The 22,805-nt window shown below is 39.1% G+C and overlaps 1 protein-coding gene across 4 annotated transcripts in view; it reads left to right on the top strand.

Moving 5' to 3' along the window:
* TULP4 (TUB like protein 4) overlaps positions 1-22,805 on the top strand; it is a 180,202-nt gene that overhangs the window by 34,330 nt on the left and 123,067 nt on the right. For 3 of the 4 annotated variants that reach the window (XM_075087842.1, XM_075087841.1, XM_075087840.1), the window contains one exon: positions 9,824-12,126. In XM_075087842.1, the coding sequence (XP_074943943.1) occupies positions 11,875-12,126 (252 nt within the window). In that variant the 5' untranslated portion in view covers positions 9,824-11,874. The remainder of the gene's footprint in view (positions 1-9,823; positions 12,127-22,805) is intronic. The other variant, XM_075087843.1, reaches the window with a different exon arrangement.

The raw sequence follows: 22,805 nt of genomic DNA, 5'->3' as shown, positions 1-22,805 counted from the left end.
ACCTACTTGATATCCAGCAGAAATAACAACAAAAAAAAATACATGCAAGATAATTAAATGGACCAGATAGGCATTGCAGGCAGTTTATAGCTGTCATGGAGTACTGATGGTAGAATATCTCTCTCTACATGAATGGAAATAGGAAAGAAGTTTTAGAGAGCTCCAAGTCCTAGTTCTGTAATTTGATCAGTCTTGAGAGCAAGGGGAAGAAAATTTGGTTCTGTTAGCAGGCCCCTTAAATGCCATGTATGTGTGCGACCTGTTGGGTTTTACTTGCTTAAGGACTTGTGTCCAGTAGGGGTGGACTGGAGATGACTGAGTATTTGTTTTACGGTGTTTGTGGCTATCCATCAGTAAAACGTTGTTTACTCCCATTCTTAGTGATAGATTTTGGATGGATTACTGTAGGAGTGACAATGTGGCGAATATTTGGAAGATATTACTCTGACAAACTACTGATCTGTCAGGTGCATTAGTTTGTAAAATTATTTGTTCCTATATGATAATCATCTTTGGGGGTTTGCTTTTATCAAGTAAAAAAGTGGTGGAGCATTTATCTATTCACTGTCCATGTTACAGTTATTCAAAGCTCTGTTTAACATGTTTGGAACAGTGTATGCCATTTCCTTATTCTCTCTTGTAGCCCTGCATTTTTGTTAACACACTGAAATGCTCATTCTGGGAACATTATGGGCTTGTTACTCATCCTTCTTCTCCCAGATAATCCTAGCTAGCCTTTCCATATTCTGCTTTGACCAGAGGCACAAGCATTACGCAGTCCCTTGTACCAGAGAAATACATTACAATATGGACGCAAGGAGAAACAGCAGTAGCAGTAATATGGCTGTTGCTGTCATAGTCTGTGATTATAAGCAAGGCCGGATATTTAGATGTAATGCCTTGGTTTATATCTTTTTAGAAAGAAATAGGCTGATTTCAAGCAAACAGATTATATACAAATCATTTTTTTGTTTTATATTTTCCATCATTTTAATCAACCAGCCCAACTGTAGGTTGACAATCCAGTGAAGTCAGCATCTGTATCAGGTATTATCTGAGGTTTTAGAATCACTGAGTAACTAGATTTTCCCATATTTAATTTAGGTTTTTCATTCTTTTAACAGTTAGAAATAGAATTTTTGTATTCTGACATTGTAATTTGTTTGTTCATCAGCTGTCTTTGTTTCATGCTGTCATTCAGTAGAACAGTATGTGAAAAGTGATACATCATTTTAGTTATTGGGGTAGAATTTTCTTAAAAGGCCATTCTTGAGTTACTTAATTTCAGAAGCTTTGTATCAGCTTTATGAAATACTGTATATTTAACCTTTTTGTCTAAGTAATGTTCTTTCTATGCATCTATCTACTACAGATAAATTGTAATGGCTGTTTCAAGCAGATGCTGAAGTGTTGGTTTCATTACAGTCTAGCTAGTATAGATAACAAGAAAGCATATATTTTTTTCCTTGTAACCTCCTGTTATTCTGTGGTCTGGGCATAATACACAGTTAATGGAGAAAGTATTGAGATGTCATGACAGCATTAGATAGTGTAGTAGTATACTGTCTTATGTTACTTGAATCTAAAAAGAAACCGGAATATACTGATCCTCTTAAGCTATAGAATTGGAATCCTGGAAAATATGTTTTCATGTAATTTGTTTTAATAGACTTTATAAGATCAAGGGGACCACTGACACTGCAAGATTATGATGTTACCCTGCCAAGCTGCTTACCAGAAAAAGCAGCAGAATTTTCCTTGAGCAGTTTGCAAGCAGACCTTTTCAATACAGGAAAGGAACCTTTAGTACAGACGTTGAGTTTTAAAAGAGGGAGTGATCAGGGTGGATTATGTGTTACCAGTTGGGGTTTTTTTTCTGTTTGTTCTGCTTTTTCACCTCTTCACATAGACATACAGAAATTGCATTTAATATAGTAAATATTAGGCTTTTATGCAGCTTCGGAGGTACTTTCTGAAGTACTTATTTAATAAAAAATGATTTGTACTAGGACAAGTTTGTCTAAATATGTAGTAATTCTAGACACGGAAGGAAAAAAGTGGCTGTATGTAAGATAGCTTTAAAATTTCATTATTTTAAAGTGTCAAAATTACATTATTTATGAAATGACCTCAGATTGCTTCTATCTTCTTATTGTTGCTTTTGGCTAGAATCTGCAAGTATCATGGAGTTCTGAGGAATTTAGAGTCATGTTAAAAAACAAAACCCAAACCAAAAGGCAACCTTTGCATGAGCAAATCATGAGTGCAGGAATATGACCTATATTTGTCAGATTTAGCAGAAGCAGCAAGCTAAGTAGCACATCATCTACTAAATACAATCATATTACTTTCCCATATCCAAGTTTTCAAAATGAGGTAGAAAATGTATGAAGCTGACATTCTTCAGTCAAGTCAGTCTCTTCTCTAGCTGTTTTGAAAAGTTTACCATCTTAATCTGAAGATCATTGTGCTACTTGGGAAAGGCAGTAAGGTGAAACTTGGCAATGAGAAAGAAGAAAATCCAAAGAAAGAATGCCAGTGGGTTTTTTTTCTTCTGTTAAGCCATGGATAGCTTTAGCTTTGTGTGTATGTGAATGCATTACATTCACACATATTCTGTGTGAATATTTGCCTGAAAGGTATACATTTGACTGCAACAATGAATCTTCCCTTTTGATTTTCATGCTGTGTAGATTCTGAAACTGAGCTTTACCCCAAAAAAATCTCATAAGCATAGATTAGGTAAATGCTGAAAGGCATTGAGAGTTTTGTGTTCAGGAAGAAGAATAATTGGGTCCAAGAAATTTGACAGTTGCTGCATTTATATAACTTCCTGGGAAAAATAAATAACATTAATTACAGGACTAGCAGTAGTAAGAATATTACTTTTACTTTAAATCCCCCCATATATTTACAACATTTGTTTGCTTCCTTGGTGAACCTGAATGTTTGTTCAATGGAAGAGCATTTTCCAAAACTTGCAGAGATTGTGCTTAGAAGCAAGCATTATCGGGTAGTTGTACAGAGTTAAATGAATTACACAAAGTCTGGCTATCTTAGGATGTTACCATGTTGAGAAATATATATATATATGAATACAATATAAAATAAATAAATTTTATATTAAAAATTATACCTATCAAAGGCTTGCTCTTTGCAGATTGACAAAGCTGAATGGGAAGAATTGGCATCTCAACTAATTTTTTAGTTAATTATAGAAAATTAATTTTATAAACAAAATTTGAGTAGTCTCTTTTTAACATTGACAACATTAAAGTGAAATATTTAGAATTTTTACTTAAAAAAACTCATGTTGCTCTTGAAGATAATTTTCCAGAGTTTCTGAAAATCTGGTAATTCATTTTCATCTGTGATCATTTGAACACATATTTTTGTATCATATTTAAGAAAACAGAAGACACAGTCCTTGATAGCTGTCCTTCCACTGAACACTTCTGTAATCAGCAATTTTTACCTATTATGGACTTCCTACTGGAAAGGTTGTAGTGTCACACTGTCATGCAAGGAGAATGATAGAGCTGTGTGTGAGTACAACACAGTGCTGTTTCTTATCCCCACTTCAAAATTTTATATTTTATGTACCTAAAACTTTTGTATGTCTAGCAGGAGCATCTGGCCAGGATGAAGAGAGAATCATAATTGTGAAGATCTCTACAAAGTAAAAATAATTAAGACACAAGACTGCTGTGCTAGTTTACCTAGGTCCAGATCCACATTCCTGGCTTCAGCTTTCCCACCAGAGTACAACTGTGCGTAGAGGATGCCTGCTTCTTGCTGGCCTCCTCGCCTCTCTCCATACCCATGAGCAGTCAACACTTGGCATGTTAATGCAGACAGAGCAGCTCAAAAACATCATTCACTTAACTGAGCACATATGTATGCAGCTGATGTCATGCCCTCTGAGTTTTGCTAGTGAAACAACTCACTTCTGTACAGAAGTCTTTGCTGCAAGAATTAATTTAAAGCTCCCAACTCTTACAAAGGCCTCTTCAGTGACTGCCGCTTGTCAAGGTTGCTCTGAGGCAACCACTCTTTCAGTCTGTCTGCCTTCACGATATTATATTCTTTTAACCCAGAGGCCTTGGCACGACCTTGCAGAACCTTGAGGAACAAACACGGAGCTTAAAGCAAAAGAGGACAGGTATGGGGAGGAGATGAAGCTGTTCCTTAGCTTTGCATCCATCGTATGTGAGGCCAGGAGTATCTCTCCTCTCTGTTTAGACCTCTGAGCAGTGGTTATGAGATGGGTGCAAGTCCTTCAACACAGACCAAAGACTTCAGTTACAGTATGTTTGAGGAACAGTCAGGACTAGAGAGTTAAGTTCGTCATGCCAAAGCCAAGGACCAAGAAACCCTTGTCATTTGAAAACTGCAACTCTTGTCTTTTTTTATTTAAATAAATGAATATCCAACTAAATTAAGGGCTCTGGTGTGAGAAGTGCCTTGCTTCACAGCTCTAAGAGTGCAGCCTATGGTGAGCAGGGCAGTGTGGTGGGAAGCTGTTACCCGCAATCCACTTCACACCTGTGATGCAGCTTGCAGGCATCACCAGGAGCTCCCTCCCACAGGCTGACGCAGCGTCCTTCCCTGCTGCAACACGCTGGGCTCAAACTGCTCCGCAGAGATTATTGGACTTCTGTCTGGAGTATGTCCTGCTGTCCATCAGAAATAATTCTTGTTTATGGGGCTCTTATAATTCTAAAAAATGGTGGCTTCTGTTTTTTTCTCCCTTCGTATCACCCTCCTATTTTTTATTTTATTTTTTAGTTCCAGTGTTACAGTGCCTGTGTCACATACAAAGGTGTCTTGGGATTTTGGGGGAGGATATAAAAACTTCAGTGTATGTTCATAAGAAAGTATTCAAAGAGCCTGTGGGCAGGTATTGGAGATAATTAGGAACTAGCTGGAACTGCAGCAGGCTCAAGGGATGTTTGCAGGCTGCAGAACATTCCTACGGGAAAGAAATTGCTCTGTAATTACAGGCAAGGTCAGCGCAGTCAGTTCAGTAGAAGAGAGATGGTAAGAGCTGGGGCTCCCTCCCTTGAACATCTTTGAATGTCATTAATGAGACACAGTTGTTACCACTTCTTAAGTAAATGTCCCCTGAAGTATACATTGTGTAAGTGTTCTCTGTGCTGCAAGGACTGCAGCCCTTTCTTGAAAGACAAGATTCACACTTGTAAGGGAAGGGAATTTTGTGGTCACGCTTCCCATTTCTGTTAATCTCTAAAGATTTTGAATGCATGCTTCAGTGGTGTAAATCTCCAGTTTGTTTAAAAGGCTAATACATGTTTGTACATTTTTCTTTTCTTTCACTGTCTGAAGTATTTCAGCCCGCTTCAATTTACTTGAAAAAGAGGCATATTTTCATGGCGGATGGGTAGCCTTGGCACCAGGATGTTGTGGTAGCCATCTTAAATGCAACCTCAAAAGACAAACTTTGCTCCCCTCCCTTCTGAGGGCAAATCTTTGAGTTCAAAAATGCTCTGTGCCCAAAATTTGTCATCCATAGCCTTCAAGTGGCAATACTAGTTGCAAATACTCCTCCCTTCTGTTTATCACATGTGCTGTACAGCTCCACCTTCTGCATTTTGCCAGTGTAGCTGAATGTGGGACCACGCTGGGATTGTGTTGGAGATTGATTCAACTTAAAAAAGAAAGAGCTTTTGAGCACAGTTCAAACTGATTGAAATCTAGGCTGCTGTGGTGCCATACTTCCCAACCCCTTTCTTACATTGGCAGTAGTGCTGCTGCATGCGCGTAGTGAGTTCACTAAGGGAAGCTCCCTTAAAATCACTTGCTGGTTTTGGAGGGCACCTTTTTGGCAAGATCAGCTTCCTGAATTGCACAATTGGAAGAGACCTGGTGCTTGTGATAGGAGAGGCTGGAGGGGTATGGCTTGTCACAAGGTTAATCTGAGAGCACAGCTGAATCTAGCAAACCAGATTGATATTGGTTAAGCTGTTTTGAAACTTCATTTCTGAAATTTTTAATTACATCATTTCTCTGATGTAGTTCACAGTGCAGCACCTTCAGTGATCATCCTGGCTTAAGTGAGAGGCACGGTGTGCCATGTTAGGGGTTGAAAAAGAAGCGATGAGGGCTGCAGGAGCAGAAATATCTTCCATTTGTCTTACAGCTGAATGCTTTTTATTGTGACGTCTAGCCCTCAATTATTTTTCTGGTTTGCTTCCCTGCCATATAAGCATAACAGATCTAGCGTTATTTGACTCAGAAATTTCCTGTGAGCGTGTTTGACCAGTATCTGATTAAAGGGACTCGCCAGCAGTTCTTCCACAAGCGGATATAATATTTATTCATCTAAAGTATATAGTTACTAAAGAAAGTGTTTAAAAAGACAGACCAAAACCAAACAAAAAAACACACCCAAGTTAGGTATTCTCTTTCTTGCATGTTTTGGTAGGTTCTGTTTAGCTCAAATATCCTTAGCTTTGGGGCTGAGTCTGTTCTGCAGTGTTTCTATCTCTTCTAACTTAATTTCCTTGTGAACAGCATAACTCTCTACCTCACTTCCTCCAAAGGCAGGGTTTTTAACAAGTTACTGTGTTTCATGTCTTCAGGCCTCCACCTTTTGCAGAATGTGTATAAATTTGGCAACTCACAATTAATAGCTTCTAACAGTTTGCTTAAGGACCCTTGGTGTTTTTCTTGAAAATATTTATCCTGAAGGCATTTTAAAATGTTTCTTGTGTGTTCATCCTAACTGTATTTTTAAATTTAACTTTCATTTAATCTGATGGTAGAGCATCAAGCATTGAAAGTGGAGTATATATAATCGTTCTAGAAATAATGCAAATATTTCCCTTATTTTTCATGTAAGACAGCAACATGAAAAAAGACCTTGCACTTTAAAGAATGTATACAACATACATATATTGCCTTCTCCCCTACTACAAGAACCCAGGTCATTCAGCACATCAGAAATGCTGATCAGCTGCTACTATTTTTTATTTTCACTTCTCTGAGAGTGTAACTTGGTGGAGGATATCGTTGTAAGTTTGTTGGAGTATTGCACTTAAATAAATTTTGTCAGTATTCACAATGAATGTCTGCTGAACAGCCACTAATACAAGCTTCACTTCACTCAATATGACAACAAATACATTTTCTGTCAGTTTTATTGGCTTAATGATATATAGGTGCATATAGCTGACATTACAGTGTCTGTGTTAATGCCCTGGCAGTTGTAACACTGCCCGACCTTACACCTTTGCAATGTATCTGTTTCTGTGCAGCTATGCTGGGATTACGGATCTCTTCATGTCTCTGATTAGCACAATTGACTGTCTTGCCCAGGCCATGCATCTGTCCCTGAGTAGTGGAAGGACAAACATTGGGGAGAGAAAACCATTTAAGAACAAACAGAACAAAAATCAAACATCTAACTTTTCCTTGCTGCTCTTCCTTAATTTTTCTAGGGGTAAAGAATATTTTTACAACCACTGGTGAGCTGGTTGGTGTTTGTTTAGAATCATGTCCTCCAAATTAGTTTTGTATTGTTGTGTAATATGAAAGAATTTAGTTTGGGTGAGTTTCGTCTAGAAGGCCAAGTTCTGTTTATACGGGGAGCCCAAACTGAATTCAGGCAAATGGTAAGATCGTGCGAGTAACACCTACCTCTTCTGTAATGCTTTTTATCCTCGACTCTTACACATGCTTTGCAATACAGGAAGTAACCATTACCTTTGCGTTTCATGGTGGGGAAAAGAAAGCAAAAAGCTTGCTTTAAACATGTGAAAAGGAGCAGAATTGTGGGACTGCTGTCACGGTGGAAGAAGGGGGGGTGTCTAAATTAGTTACTGATTTTCTTGAGGTAAGACTAGCATCTGAATGTTTTAATTAGATTATTTCTTAGGAAATACTGAGTGGGTGGAAATCGAGGAGAGGGGTATGGAAAGCATTAAATCTGAATATATAATATATGTAATCTTAATCCAGCCTATCTTTTGAGTGTTTGACATTACAGTTTTTTACCCTGTCTACTGAATGTAAGTACAACACAAAGGAAGTGTTGACCCTCAGTGATTTAAAGGTAAAATATTCTCGTAGGGTGTATTGTATTGAGAAAGAGGTATTTGAATAATGAGTGACTTTATTCCTTTTGTGGTTATTTTAGATTTTAATCTCTCCCTGTCCAGCATTCCTAATGCAGTTAGGATATTTTTAAGAGGAGAAGCCTTTGGTTTGTCTAATCTCGAAAGTGATGGTAAATGGGACTCAGGTGAGAGAAGGTTATTGGCCAAGACGCAGAAGAATCTTTTTCTCAAACTTGTTAATTTTCTGTGCAGTGAGTAAGGACAGAAATTGCATATGGATTTTGTGCAGAGCCACTGCATCTATAGTTCTCTCTATTTTAAAGTCCACTGGTAAAGTCATGGTACTCGCACCATTCAGACAATTCTGTTTAATACTTAGCTCATGCTGCTCTAACTGATGTTTCAGAGACTCTCTGTTTTCTCAGTAAACCATTGGTTTTGTTTCTCTGTAGGATTAGTAAAGGCTTGCATCATTATACACGTGCTGCTAATATAAAATGTCAGCTCTTCAGTGCAGATGTTAGGAAGACACCAGTGCATATGGAAATAATAGCGCTAATCCTTGATGGAATCAAGTTTGCCTATGGGATAAGCGCAGAAATTTTTCTTCAAGCCATTGTGTTCTGAAAGTTTTTCTAAATGTTCCTTTATATGAACTTTCTCTGGACAGTAATTGAGAAGCATCATAAATCTGGAAAGTCTAGGTGATGTTTCTCATATCCTCATCACACTGTGATGAAAAAAGTTGGTAGCAGCCATTATTTTTAAAGCTTCTGTTAGTTGTAATGCTGAAAAGTTCTGTTTGTGACTCACCAGACCTCATGGACAGTGTTCCTGATAAGTGAGCTAGATGAACAGTGTTGTAAACTACTTTATGACCTTGCCTTTACATCTACAAATTTTTCTTCTCATCTTTTTTTAAAAAATTCTTATTTGTACATCTATGCTAGACTGAAAAAAGTAGTTAATTACTCGAAATGTAAGGTTAGTACAGTGCCTTATGTAATAGAGACACAACCATTTTTATGGCTCTCATGAACACAATGAATGCAATTTTTAATTTAAATGAGCTGTCTTTAGCAGTAACTGTATAGGTGCAATAACTGTGTGTATGTGTGCACTTCAGATACAACTTCTGGAATATCCTGGACAGCCTTTTGCTTGGTCTTTTCTACTCCATTTACATTCTTCTGTATATAACTGAATTTGGGTAATTTTTTCCCTCTTTTTCAGATGGAGACTTACACAGGATTTGAGTAGTCTTTAAATCTTTAAAATTCATCTGTATTGATTCAAACTTCTAAGCTTTAATTTTGGAGTATCTTAGATCTCTTTAAAGTGGTAATTTAAGCCTTGGAGGAATCTTCTCAGGCTCCTTTGAGACTGATAACTTTAGGAATGTACTTTCATGGTACGGAGCATCTTTCATATGAGGAAAGACTGAGAGAGCTGGGACTGTTCAGCCTGCAGAGAAAAGGCTCAGGGAGATCTTCTCAATGTGTATAAACACTCGATGGGAGGGAATGAAGATGAGGGAGCCAGGCTTTTTACTGTGCTGCCAGTGACAGGACCAGAAGCAATGGGCACAAACTGAAACACGGGAGGTTCTCTCTGAACTTTAATCATAATGCTTTGATTACTGTAACAATAGTCCTTGTATCTTTAAGTTGTGGCTTATTTTATTCACTTATGTTTTTTTTCTTTTTTTTTTTTTTTTTTTTGTGTGTGTGTGCTTTGTCTTGCAGAGTTGGAAGTATCCAGGGATTTCATGCTTTGAATGACAGGCGTCTTACAAGATTACCACAGCTAAATTGAAAAGGCAGATGCAGCTCTGAGTACCAGATTGAGCTGGGGTGTGCACTGCATGTACACGAAAACGCACATGTTTTTGTCATCACGTAGAGTTACTCTTGCATATTCCTGAGAGCTTTGCAATTGATGAAAATTAATTTGAGAACCAGATGGAGCACCTTCATAGCACAGGAATCAGTAACCCATGGAAAGACACCTGCCAGTAATGTTCAACTTTCTACATGGTCTTCACTGGTGAAAAAAGTTTGCAAGAAGAGGAAGAAAAAACACACTCTGCACAGGAAACGCCTAATAAATACCTCCACAATCTAAATCAATAGCTGCGAGGGAAACAGAAGAGTACAGAGGGTAGAGGAAACTGATTTTGTTACTGCAGAGGAATAATGTGTGGTCTTTGGCACATTTTGCTTTGGGCTCAATAGATTGTGAATGGACTAATAAATCGTGACCATATGTTGAGTAATGATGACTGGAAGTAAATAAGTTGAGGAACTATGGGACAAGTCTGGGCATTGAACTGAGCAAATCTCATCGTCCTTCTTGAGTTAACCAGGTCATCAAACTTGCATATTCTTTCTTCCTCTCCTTTTTCCTCTTTTCACTTAGTGTGGTATAAATACTAATTAATTGAGCTCATAAATGTTATTCAAATAAAACAATTGGAATACTTCATATGTTTCCTTCTTGTACAGCTGCAAATGTTGTGTCTGGAACTATGAATCTGTGCTGTAGACAAGCATCAAGAAGGAAAGATCCGCTCAAACAAGCAAGGAAAATACTTAGAGAAATAGTGAACCCAGGAAGTCAGATTTTTAATGCTGCTTCTCTTTCTTTTTTAGATGATTATATTTCTTCCTTCCTTGAATTTTAGAAGATTTTGAAAGAGTGCTTACTTGATGTGCTTTAATTCTGGCATTTGTTTTTTACGGTAGGATGAAAAGTCTGTGATTCCTTGTAGCAAAAAAAAAAAAAAAAAAAAAAAGGGAAAAGTGAAGGAAAAACAGCTTGACATTTTAGCCTGTTTCAGAGGAGAGAAAACTTCATGGTTCACCTGAGGCAAACTTATCTGCTTTGAGAGCTAAAAGCTTTAGAGCATTTTTGATTCTGCTATAAATGAAGAGGGGGTTTCTTTTTCATTCGTGTGTGGCAGCAAAAAGTGGGAAAGCAGGCAAGATAGCGTGATAAACAGTTCAGGCTGTGTTGGGTCTCTGGTGGAAAAAAAGTGCTGCAATGAAAATTGGATTGGCTTTGGATTGCAAAAACTTTTGAGTCCAACAAGCAGTTCAGTACCAAGAGGGATTTCCCAGCTGGCCTGGCACACCAGTGCCTGCACAAGTTCGGGTCTGTTGTTTCGCACGGTTTGTGTGCCTTTTTTTCCCTTTATGCAATCTCTTTCAGCTTTAGCAGCAGAAATACATCAGATGGAAAAGATATGCCAGAGGGCAGCTTGGAAAAGATGAATGTCATATATATACATATATATGTATGTGCGTGTGTTTAAATTTCTGCAACTGAACTTTTGAAGAAAATCTGACTGGAGGAAATCTTAAAAGCCTTAAGTTACTTGAAACCTACACATTTGCAACTCTTTGTCTCTGGAATTGCATTACGCTAAACTGGAATCTCAGGCTGTATAAAGATTATATCAAGTTGAGCAAAAAGATGACTTAACCATTTCTTGAGCGCCTCTTATGAAGTAGCTGTTTCTCCAAAGGATAAGTGCACCCTCACTCTACAGACTCAAAAACAAAAATGAACCTGAATTTTTTTTTAAGTGTTACTTTTTCTTAGCCAACTGCCATCATCTTTTATAGAGGAATTTTTCACTATGCATTTGGTGGATATTTATAAACACTGACCCCATCTTCCTCCCTTTCAATGATCTATCCCAGGTCAGTCTTATCAATAAAAAAAAAAATTGGTTTAAATTTTGTGCACTAGACATATTACTTTCTTATGTCAAAAAATAAAATATTTAAAAAGCATGTATGCAGCAGTGGAACATGGGCCTGTTCTTTGCAGCGATTCCAACATCCTCTGCCTCTCCTGGAAAGGCAGAGTCCCCAAAAGTGAGAAGGAGAAACCAGTGTGCAGGAGGCGGTACTATGAGGAAGGCTGGTTGGCAACAGGCAATGGCAGAGGAGTTGTAGGCGTCACTTTTACTTCCAGCCATTGCAGGAGGGACCGGAACACCCCTCAGAGAATCAACTTCAATTTGAGGGGCCACAACAGTGAGGTAAGCAAAATGTGTGTTACGCTTTAAAGGAAATGATAGCAGTCTTTTTTTTTTTTTTTCTTTTAATTGTATTTCTACTTGAAATTTGACAGGGTAGTATGAAGGAGGCTCAGGACTAATCCAAATATGATTGGGATCCGCTGGAATCTTTCTAGTAGATTCAGGTGTATGAGGCTGATGGTGGAGAGGTTCTCTGGAAACGGGTCTTGTTTTGGTTTGGCCTATTTTCTCCTCCATTCCCCAGCACCTGCCAGTTTCCAGGCAAATTCAATAAATGTGTGTGAAGAGAGTTAAAACTTGTGATGGTTGACTGCTTTTGCACAGTATTAATGTCTGGCTTGGAAGACTAATGGAAAGGCAGAGGAATGGGAGAGGAGCTCAGCTGAAGTCTGCCAGTTTTTCAAAAGCTGCGAACTGGAATGGCCCACAGCAGGGGGCAGCTGTCATCACTAGAAAAACTTTTACTTTTGTTAGAAAAAGGGCCAAGTGGGACTTCTCAGAAAAATGTTAAGATGTCCTGCAGTAAAGTACTGTAACTTCAGAGTGCAGGGCACATTTTTTCTGAAAGGGATAAATCTGTTGGTAAAAGCTGGTATTTCAGCTGTGGTTTACCATCTTCCTGGCACCTATGTCTTTCTCTGCATAATGCTTCACGCAAAGTGCAGATGATGCCCCGTAGCATGCAGAGCTTCTTGGGCAGGTTGAGGACTTAGTTTGTTTCTGCTTTTTAGTTAGGCTGAGTTTGGATGTGCTGTTTGAAAAGAATCTGTCTGAATCAAAGCTTTGCTCTTAAGTTAGTGGGTGGAATGACATTGTACGTATTGAAATGAAAACCGAAGATACAATGTGGTTTTTCTCATCTTTGGTGCCACTTACTCCTCAGGCTCTAATGCAGGCTGCCCTTTTGATGTAAGCTGCACCAAAGATTTGGAGGTGGGTGGCTTTGGTTCTTGTTAACATTAATAACAATCATGTTTTTAAGAAGAAAATGGAGCAGGGGATAAATATTTAGTCTTAAATAATTGCTTCTACACACTTTGTGTATATGCAGCTGCGTAGGTGTGTTTTAAATTATATATTTTTATTTCTAGATGAGAGCAGATTCGTGTATATATTTGTGTCAGGTTCATTCAAAAAATTACAGCCACCTTTTCCCAAAGGGAAGAATGATGTTTGAATCCAGCATTTTGTTTTGAGCCATCTCTAGTTGTCAGTATAATTTTCAACTGCAAATTGCATTTTATTTTTGAAATGTGTGATACAATGATTGTTTTTTATTTCTCCATATTTTATTCTCTAACTTTTCTGTGAACCATGGAAAAGGTACATGATAATATGTGTCTTGGAAACAATGGAGGAAGTGCTGTTCATGGGAATGTGAAGTTGTGTTGCAGTATGTGGTAATACGAGACTAGGTTTAAGTATGTGCCAGTTAAGTGGAGAAGATGCTGATGTGCATGCTGCCCAGTGTTTTTGGCTAGTTTTGCTTTGTTTACTCAGTTGGCCGTTGGATTCTCTTTCTGGGTCACTGCATCGGTGTTGTGTGGATTGAGCTGTGCTGTTTGCGCATCCTTTCATCTAACAGTGATTGGCATGAGAGAGGCTCTCATGAGAGAAAAATGTTCTGTTTGAATTTTTTTTGTTATTTGGGCCCTTAAAATGTGCTGAGTCAAGTTTGTCATTAATAAAGAATTGTGTTTCTGTAGATAATCTTCCTGATAGCAGAAAATGCGTGAATGACCAGAATAGAGAGTGTCAATTCATTTCTCTGTATGGTGCTACAAAGCTGGTATGGTGTGGTCAAAAATGTGTCGTACCGAAGGAAGAAAAATTACTTCAGTGCAACAAGCTTTCTGTGATGAGTCTGTGGTTGCTATCAGATTTTCCTGCTGGCATATTTTTTTGAACATTGGTGCAGATGAAAGTTCATCCTTACAAGATGGTGTGTTACACAGCACTCTTCACCAGGCTTACAGAATGTAAGCCTTTTGTAGGAGAATCCCACTGATTTTAGTAGGAATGAAACTGTAATACAGGATTTGTTAGTTGTTAAAGGTGTATAGTTGAATGGACAACAAGATTTTTTCTTTAGAAAACACCTTTCCTTCTAAATCTGTCTGTTGAAAGATTCTTTAAAAGAAAAAAGTTGAACAGCACCACTTATTGCTAATATCCTGGTATATCTGTCTCATTAAAGCTACATTTGTTGTACAGAATGTAGCCAAAGGGACGTGGTTGACTTACACTTTAAGAGCCTGCGTGTTACACTGACCAGTTGTAGGAGCACATTGTATTGTCTTGTTTCCCAGAAATGGTGATGTATACCTCTACATACTTTCCTCTGGGATAAAGCTAGGGTGACAAGTCAAGTTTATTGCTTTCCTGACATACATTGCTGCTTTAATATTAGTATGCATTCAGTTATAAAGTGTGAAATGCTGTAATGAACAGAGTGGAAGAGGTGAAAACACAGAAGCTAAATGCTTTGTATAATTAGCAATATGCTGTGGGCAGAGCAGTACATTATATTTCGGTTTGAGGGCGAAAATCTGGAAAAGGTAATGTGGCAGCACTGTGCTTTTGGCAAAAACGTGAGACTGTTTTCAAGGGGGTAATGAAGGTGGATGCTAGTCATGTATTTTTGCTTTGGTTTTCATGATTGCTGAAGAGATTCACTGAAACCTTCTGGTACACAGCTCCTTGTTTGCCTGTAATAGCATGCCTGCAGCATATCAGAACAAATAAGAATGAAGAATCCCCAGGACTGAGTTACTGACACATATATTGCAGTGGTGGACTTGCATGACTCATTGCATTGAAAAATAATTGAGAATTAAATGCTTTGTAGCATGAGCCACACTTGTGTTTTTACAGTTGCTTCAAGGTTGCTTTTTAGGGTTTGCAACTAGGAAATGGCTGCCATATCATTTTAATGAACAACCTGATTTTTTTTTTGTAATTTCTAAGGAACACTGAAGTGATTGAAATAACCATTTTGCATTTATTCTATAGCAAGAGGTGAAAATACTTCGTGTTGTGATCTTTTTTTTAACTTCAGCATTGCATTTACAGTCCTGAATCTCATTTATGTAAGGCTCAGCATTCTAAAAATGAAAATTAAATGGGTAGATATCAAAGGCAGAAGCAACTTTGATGCGAAAGGAAGGGCAAATACGTGTTGTGCAGCTACAACGTGTTTCACATGTAATAGGAACACATTGCATCTCTGACCATGGGATGGGAGGTGTCTCTGTGAAGGTAAGCAGTGGATGGAGCAGATATGAATGGCTGCAGAGGCGTATGGTTCAGTCTGGCTTTGGAGCATTTCCCTTGGTCTGTGAGAACAAACTGGTGGAGGCTGGTGTTCAGTGGATTTCTTCCTCAAGTCTGGTAGAAAGGCTAGAGGACGGGAAGGTGTGCCCTTGTACCGCCATGTGTGAATTAGCAGCCAGGAAGCAGAGATGTGGTAGCCTAAAATACCTTCCCCTCCCTTGCACGTGTAAATGCAATGCTGTGCAGAAATTAGAGTGACATTTGAAAGTCTCTGATTTTGACCTAACTTGACTTTCCTTGGCTGCACTGGGAAACAGTGTTAGAAAAGTAATTGAGCCCATTCCTTTTCTGACTCTTAGTATTTCTGTGATAAATTAAGGATTAAATGAAAAATACCTGGCCACTTCAGCAAGGTTAGGTTTTCACCCAGTGTGACTAGTAAGCTCTGAAGCATGCCAGGCTGAATTTTTTTTTTCCGTTTTTTTTTATATTGTACCACAGAGACACTGGCTTTCAGCTTCTGGTCCATCCTGATGTTTCTTGGGAGAGATTTTCAAGGGGATTTGTGAAAGATAATTAGAAAAAAAGCCCAAAGTTATCCTCAGTGGATTTCAGTTAGCCTTACAGGGATCTTTCCTTCCAGTGAAAAATTTACAGGATGTCTGCAAATCAAATTGGTTGGATGGTGCTGCTGTAGGTATTTCTCTTAATGGGTTCTGTTGTGTCTAGAGTATTAAGATGGTAACAGTTCCTATGGCGCTTAATGTTTCTTAAATTATTAGAGTTTTAAAAAGTGTTTTGCAGGTGTATATTTTTTTTTTTTACTGCTAACTAAAAAGACATCTTTGATATATTTAATAAGATTCAGTATGCTAATTGTTGGACTGAAGTATTAAAAAGTACCGCAAGAATATGCAAATTCTCATGCGGTGAATTAAGTAACTTGCTGAATACATTATTGAGTAAGCATAGCATTTTTTACTGTGAACATAAAGTGAATTGCTCTTTTATTTACATTTGGTGTTATTTGAGTGTCCTAAGTGCATGACTACAGCTGGAAAAACACTCATTTTGTTTAGCACAGGATTTAGAAGTAGATAGGGACATAAGCATATCTCAGCTGGACTGTCAAATGAATTATTTTTAGTTACAGCTTTTGAAAGGAATACTGTCCTTTAAAAATATTCAATCAGTGTTGCTTTTCATCCTACATTAGTTATGGAAGTCTCTGCACAGTTCTTGGTTTTGTTTTGGTTTAGAGTGGAAGGCGGTTGGTTACAAATTGGTTTTCCTGTTCTAAAAAGAAAGCTGTTCTTTATTCTTTCCACCTTTTGATCTTGTATGCGACAGTTCTGAGCAGATTCTTTCCAGAAGTCTATTGCTTTCATAGGAAACACATCTTTTAGAAAACCAAACAAATAAACCTTTCAGTAGTGTTTCTTGGTTTGTAGTGTTACTGGTAGGAATATAGGAAACAAAAACCTAGACAGGGCCCCCCACCCCCCCATCAAACAAACACAGAAAAACCAAAAACCAAACCCACACCACACTTTTGTCTGTTTTAATAGTAACAAGCATTTGAACCTTAAATGTTATTTTTATTATGATTCCTGGACAGAAACACCAAGTGAGTGTTGTCAGCATGGGTACCTCGGATCAGTCGTTGCCTTCAGACATGGCTGGAACAGTCGGTGCTGACGAACACTTAAGAAATCTTGAGGTAAAGCAGTACCATAATGATGCCTTTTGGCTAGAGAAGCCTCAGTGGTACAAGACATACGCTGATGTAAACTGCAGTGGTACTGCAGATCATCTCTTCTGCTTTTCTGTCACTGCATGCAGAAGACAGGACAAGGTTAGTTGGCAGAAATACTTTCTGTTAAAGCAAGCTAGTATAATTGGAAAAGACAGACAAGCTTTTGGGCATACAATGTTCTGAAGAAGAACTTGTATTTTTGAAAGCTTTCCTAGTTTTTACAACCCTGCTAGCTGATACAATGCTAAATCTGTCTACAAACCATGCCCTTCTTCTGTCCTTAAACTATTATGGCTACAGAAGAATAGTGCTGCAGAGAGAGGCAGAATTAGTGCTTCTGTGGGAAGTGACTTGTAGGAGAATAGCTCCTGGGCCTAGCTGGGCTGGCTCTGTTAAATCTGTATTGTGACTGCAATTTCCAGGCTTTTCTCACTACTTATTTACAGAAAGGACAAACACATTGGGATTTCATGCAGGCTCCTTGTTATACGTTCTTGAACTGTCTGATCTGCATTTGGCCTAGGTACTTGAGTGCTTTTATTTCTTAAAGCAAGTATTAAAAGAGAAAAAATACATGTTAAACCCCTTTGTTAGTATTTTTCTTACCAATCTTTTAAAATTATTTGTTTTAAATCAAACTTTTGATGAAGCTTAAATACGCTCTGTGGCATGGAAGAAGTGTCTTTCACAGCCTTGCCTTAAGAGAATTAGCAAAGAAAATAAATGGAGTTGGAAGTTGGAAGGGATTGATCCGCTTCCCTTAACCAGGGAATAACAGTCCTGCTGCTTCCCGTTTCTGTGCCCTATATCACTTTGCAAACCCCAAAGTGTGGCCTAAACTGTACCGGTACACCTTCTGTATAGTTTATTCACTCTAAGAAGTGTGACCACTTTCAGTATGTCTTTTATCTTTTCTTTGTGTTACTGTTTTTTCCAGCCACACTCAGCTTCTACTTCCATAAATACTTGGGCCTTTCTGTCTGTCTGTGTCTCTCAGTTGCCTCAGAACCCCAGCCTCCCTGTGAGCTCTCCAAGTTCAGGGGGGGTTGGCTGCTCAGGACCCTCTCCTTTTATTGAGGTACAGGATTATATTTGATCTGTTTTCTTACACAGTCACATGACTTTGAAGCAAACCATCCAATACTGCTACAACTGTACTTGAGTGGTGAGAGTTGGTAATGCTGCATTGATGTGCTTCTTGAAAGTTGCTTTTCTATGTTGTGCATACACAGTGTTTCCTGCAAAGGATAGGTCATGCACTCAGGAAAATTTTAAGTTAGTTTTTGTTTCAAAAAGCATCTAGAAAAATCATCCCTCAAGGCTGGGTAAAAGAGGAATATATGACATGGGAACAGTATTGTCAGCTTTTAAAGAAAACTAATAATATTTGTAAGCCGGTTGTCAGTGTGGCTTTGTATTTTACCATGCTATAACGCGTGGCTACAGTTTTGTTGTTAGACAATTCTACTCAAAAAGTTTGAAGTGGAATCAAGCTCACATTTATCAGAAATGAACCCTAAGCTTTTATTCATGTTAAATTGGTGAAAGATAGCAACATGCATATTTCAAGATACTGATATGCCCAAGGGGTGTTTCTTGCCTTTTAAATTAGGGTGGTGATGTCATTTAACTCCAGTTGGCAACTAAGCACCACGCAGCTGCTTTCTCGCTCCCCCGCCCCTGCCATGGGATGGGGGAGAGAATTGGAAGAGTAAAAGTGAGAGCACTTACGGGTTGAGATAAGAACAGTTTAATTATTGAAATAATAATAATTATGATGATGATGACAAAAATTGGAGAGAGAGAAATAAAACTCAGGAAAAACAAGTGATGCAACCGCTCCTCACCCACCGACCGACACCCAGCCTGTCCCTGAGCAGTGCTCTCTGCCCCTTGGCCAACTCCCCGCAGCTTACATACTGAGCATGACATCATATGGTATGGAATATCCCTTTGGCCAGTTTGGGTCAGCTGTCCCGGCTGTGTCCCCTCCTAGCTTCTTGTGCTCCTCCTCGCTGGCAGAGCATTGGAAGCTGAAAAGTCCTTGACTTAGTATAAATACTGCTTAGCAACAACTAAAACATCAGTGTGTTATCACATTATTCTCATGCTAAATCCAAAACTCAGCATTATACCAGCTACTAGGAAGAAAATTAATTCTATCCTGGCCAAAACCAGGACAGGTGAAGACACTTTATTGCTCTGGATAGGAGCAGTTGTTCAGCATGAAACTTTTGGGTGTTCAAGGAAAATAAATGCATTTTCTTTAACAAAAGTTTAATGATGAGGACCTATAGATGTAGTGAATAGGTGAGATTACTACTAAGAGGTGATACCTAAGCTTGGAATATGAGCATCTTCTAAAAAAGGAAGGTCACATCTCAATATGTAGTTCTGAAGGTCTTGTATGTGCATACTTACATACTGAGCATCTGAATAATGGAGAAATCAGGTTTTATGGTAGGATTTCTGAACCATAATAATCATTAAGGACAGTTTGGTTTGAACAGTTCCCAGAGGAATTAATCAAATTACAGATAGTCTGAATTGATAAGATACCCATTACAAACCATAAACATTTCACAATATAATTGAACATAGAGCACCAAGTAATTGCTTGTCAAGTACAGCTAGAATGTAGCGGGACAGACAAAAGAAATTATACCAGCACTTGTCCTTGGGCAACCAGCATCGGTGCTCTGGTAGCAATCTTTTAGGAGCATGTGTGAACTTCTTTTAGGAATCTTTTTCTTGTTTCTCTTTTTAAATCTTTTAGGAACATGTGTGAACTTCTGAGGGAGTTCTCAGTATTCTCTTTCCATTAGAAACGTCTTTAAAGAGAAGTAATCCACCTTTATAACAAAAATGTTACAGGAGGTAATGAAGATGAATTTGAGTTGGGGAACTGTGTGTGAGTTTTCTAAAACAAGCTCTGGTTTTAAGTTTTCAAAATAGAATTGTGATGTTCCAGTTCTGGAATTATTTGACAAATTAGTATATTGGAAAATGGTATCCCTATACATTCTAATTTTTTGCGTTTAAGGAAATGAAATGTATGTAGATTACTTCATTAATGAAGAAAATACAGCTTTGTTTAGCCTGGTCAGAATGTAATGAAACTGCAAAGTACAGTGGATTTATTCCCCTATTCCAAAGGGACCCTCTGGCAGGAAGGATTTTACACCCATTGCCCTGATTAACAGTAGGAGCAGGGTTCTCAGGTTGGTGGTGCCCAATTTCGCAATTTTGCTTGTTGTCTGTAGACAACAGACAACACTGTCTCACATAAGATAGCTGTGTAGCTCCCATAAGATATGTCTCCCTTAGGCAAGCTGTTGATGTACAGGCTGGATGAATAGACAGTGAGATGGATAGAAGAGTGGCTGAATGGCTGGGCCCAGAGGGTGGTGATCAGTGGCCCAAAGTCTAGTTGGAGGCCAGTGACCAGTGGTGTACCCCAGGGGTCGGTACTGGGTCCAGTCCTGTTTGACATCTTCATTAATGATATGGATGGTCAGATTTACCCTCATCAAGTTTGCAGATGGCAACAAACTGAGAGGAGTGGCTGATATGCCAGAGAATTGTGCTGCCATCCAGAGGGACCTTGACAGGCCGGAGGAATAGACTGACAGTAACCTCATGAAGTTCAACAATAAGGGCAAAGTCCTGCACCTGGGGAGAAAGAACCATGCACCAGTATATGCTGGGGGACACCCAACTGGAAAGCCTCTTTGGGGAAAATGATCTAGGGGTCCTGGTGGATGCCAAGTTGAATGCGGGCGAGCAATGTGCCCTTGTGGCAAAGGCAGCAAATGGTGTCCTCAGCTGCATTAGGAGAAGTATTGCCAGCAGGTTGAGTGAGGTGATCCTTCCCTTCTGTGCAGCACTGGTGATGCCATACCTGGAGGACTGTGTCCAGTTCTGGGAGGGATCCCCTGTAGTAAGAGACACGTAGACAAAGTGGAGAGAGTTCAACAAAGGGCCACAAGGACGATGAAGGGACTGGAGCACCTCACATATAAGGAAAGGCTGAGAGAGCTAGGACTGTTAAGCCTGAAGAGAAGGCTCAGGAGGATCTTATTGATGTATATAAATACCTGTAGGGAGGGCGCAATGAAGATGGAGTCAGGGTCTTCTCAGTAGTGCCCAGTGAGAGAGGCTATGGGCACAAACTAAACCACAGGAGGTTCCCTATGAACATGAGGAAGCACTTTTTCATTGTGAGGGCAACTGCCTCAGGTTGCAGAGAGTGGTTGTGGAGTCACCATCCTTGGAAATACTAAAAAAACATCTAAACATGGTCCTATGTAAAAAACATCTAAACATGCCCATCTAAACATGGGCAACCAATTCTGTGTCCCTACTTGAGCAGGGAGCTTGGACCTTCCAGGGTTTCCTTCTAACCCCAACCATTCTGTGATTCTGTGAAATCTGTTTGTGAAATCCTTTGCACCTAAACTGGTGGAGCAACATCAAAAAAAAAAACCAAACCCACAAGTCTTGAAGGCAGGCAAGAAGTGCTAAATATGAAAAAGTGTGGAGAGAAGCCAACCAAGTTTGGCTAAAATGAAGGAACAAACTGATGTGCTAGAAGAGGCAGAGAGAATTCTTCTGAGGATAAATCCAGCTGATATTCTAAGTAGTCAAGCAGTTGGAGACCATAGTCAAAATCCTCATGAGGAGTTACAGGCAGAGATAATTAAAATGCAGAAGAAAGTCAAAGCTGTTGGATTTGAGGGTAACTTCACAAGAGAAGCAGAATTCGGGAAGGAAAATTGTTACTAAGCTGAAGACGAGAAGAAACTGCAAAAGCTATGCCCCTTGGAGAGAAGTTTTAGAAGAAGCTGCAGAGCATAGGTCTGTTGTAAGCTATAGAAGTCTGCAGCCCTGCTTAAAATGAAGTAATAAAAAAATGCTAAATGTAGACAGTGAAAGATCTGACTTCTGGAAGAAATTGTATCAGAAGATAGTACTGCCCTAAATACTGAATTGGCTCATCTGTGTGTAAAATGGGAAAATGGCAAGTAACTGTTTCTGCAAGGAGAGACAAGGCAGAACTGGGAAAAAACCTGCAGCAGCAGATCATCGCTACCAAGGACAGGAGTGTACATGTACCTGCGTATGTGCAGGAGAGACAGGTGTAGCTGGAGTAGAGCCAGTCTCAGAAATGTTGTCCGAGCTGAGAATGACAGTGGCTTTTGTGAAGCTGAGCAAACGTGGGGGGATTTGGCATTCACTGACAGTCAGCAGAAGGCAGCAGTCAGTTCCACAGATGTAGTTTCTAGAGGGGATAATGGCCAGCAGCAGAAGACACAACTGAAGGCCAGTTATCGGTGGTATGGTGACCTCCTGAAGTTAGTGTCTTGAGTAGTGTCCTAGTGAGGGGGCCAAGCATAGGGACCTGCAAGAGGTGTTGGAGAAGTGGAGAAAGAGGGAGCGTTTCTGTCTCTTGGAGGAGAAATCCATCATCTGAGTAAGATGGAAGGATGTAGGGGAATAGACAGGGATCGGCGACCGGAAGATCACGGGATGTGACGGAAAGATAGACTCCTCCCCATAGGAGTGGCAGGAACAGGAAGCGCAAGAGCTATATAAGCGTGTGACGCAGCTAAATAAACGGACATTTTGTATCCATCATATTGATGTCTGT

Source organism: Phalacrocorax aristotelis, chromosome 3, assembly GCF_949628215.1.
Source record: "Phalacrocorax aristotelis chromosome 3, bGulAri2.1, whole genome shotgun sequence".
NCBI lineage: Eukaryota > Metazoa > Chordata > Aves > Suliformes > Phalacrocoracidae > Phalacrocorax > Phalacrocorax aristotelis.
Note: the sequence above shows the minus strand (reverse complement) of the source record. Positions and strands in the feature narration are given on the sequence as shown.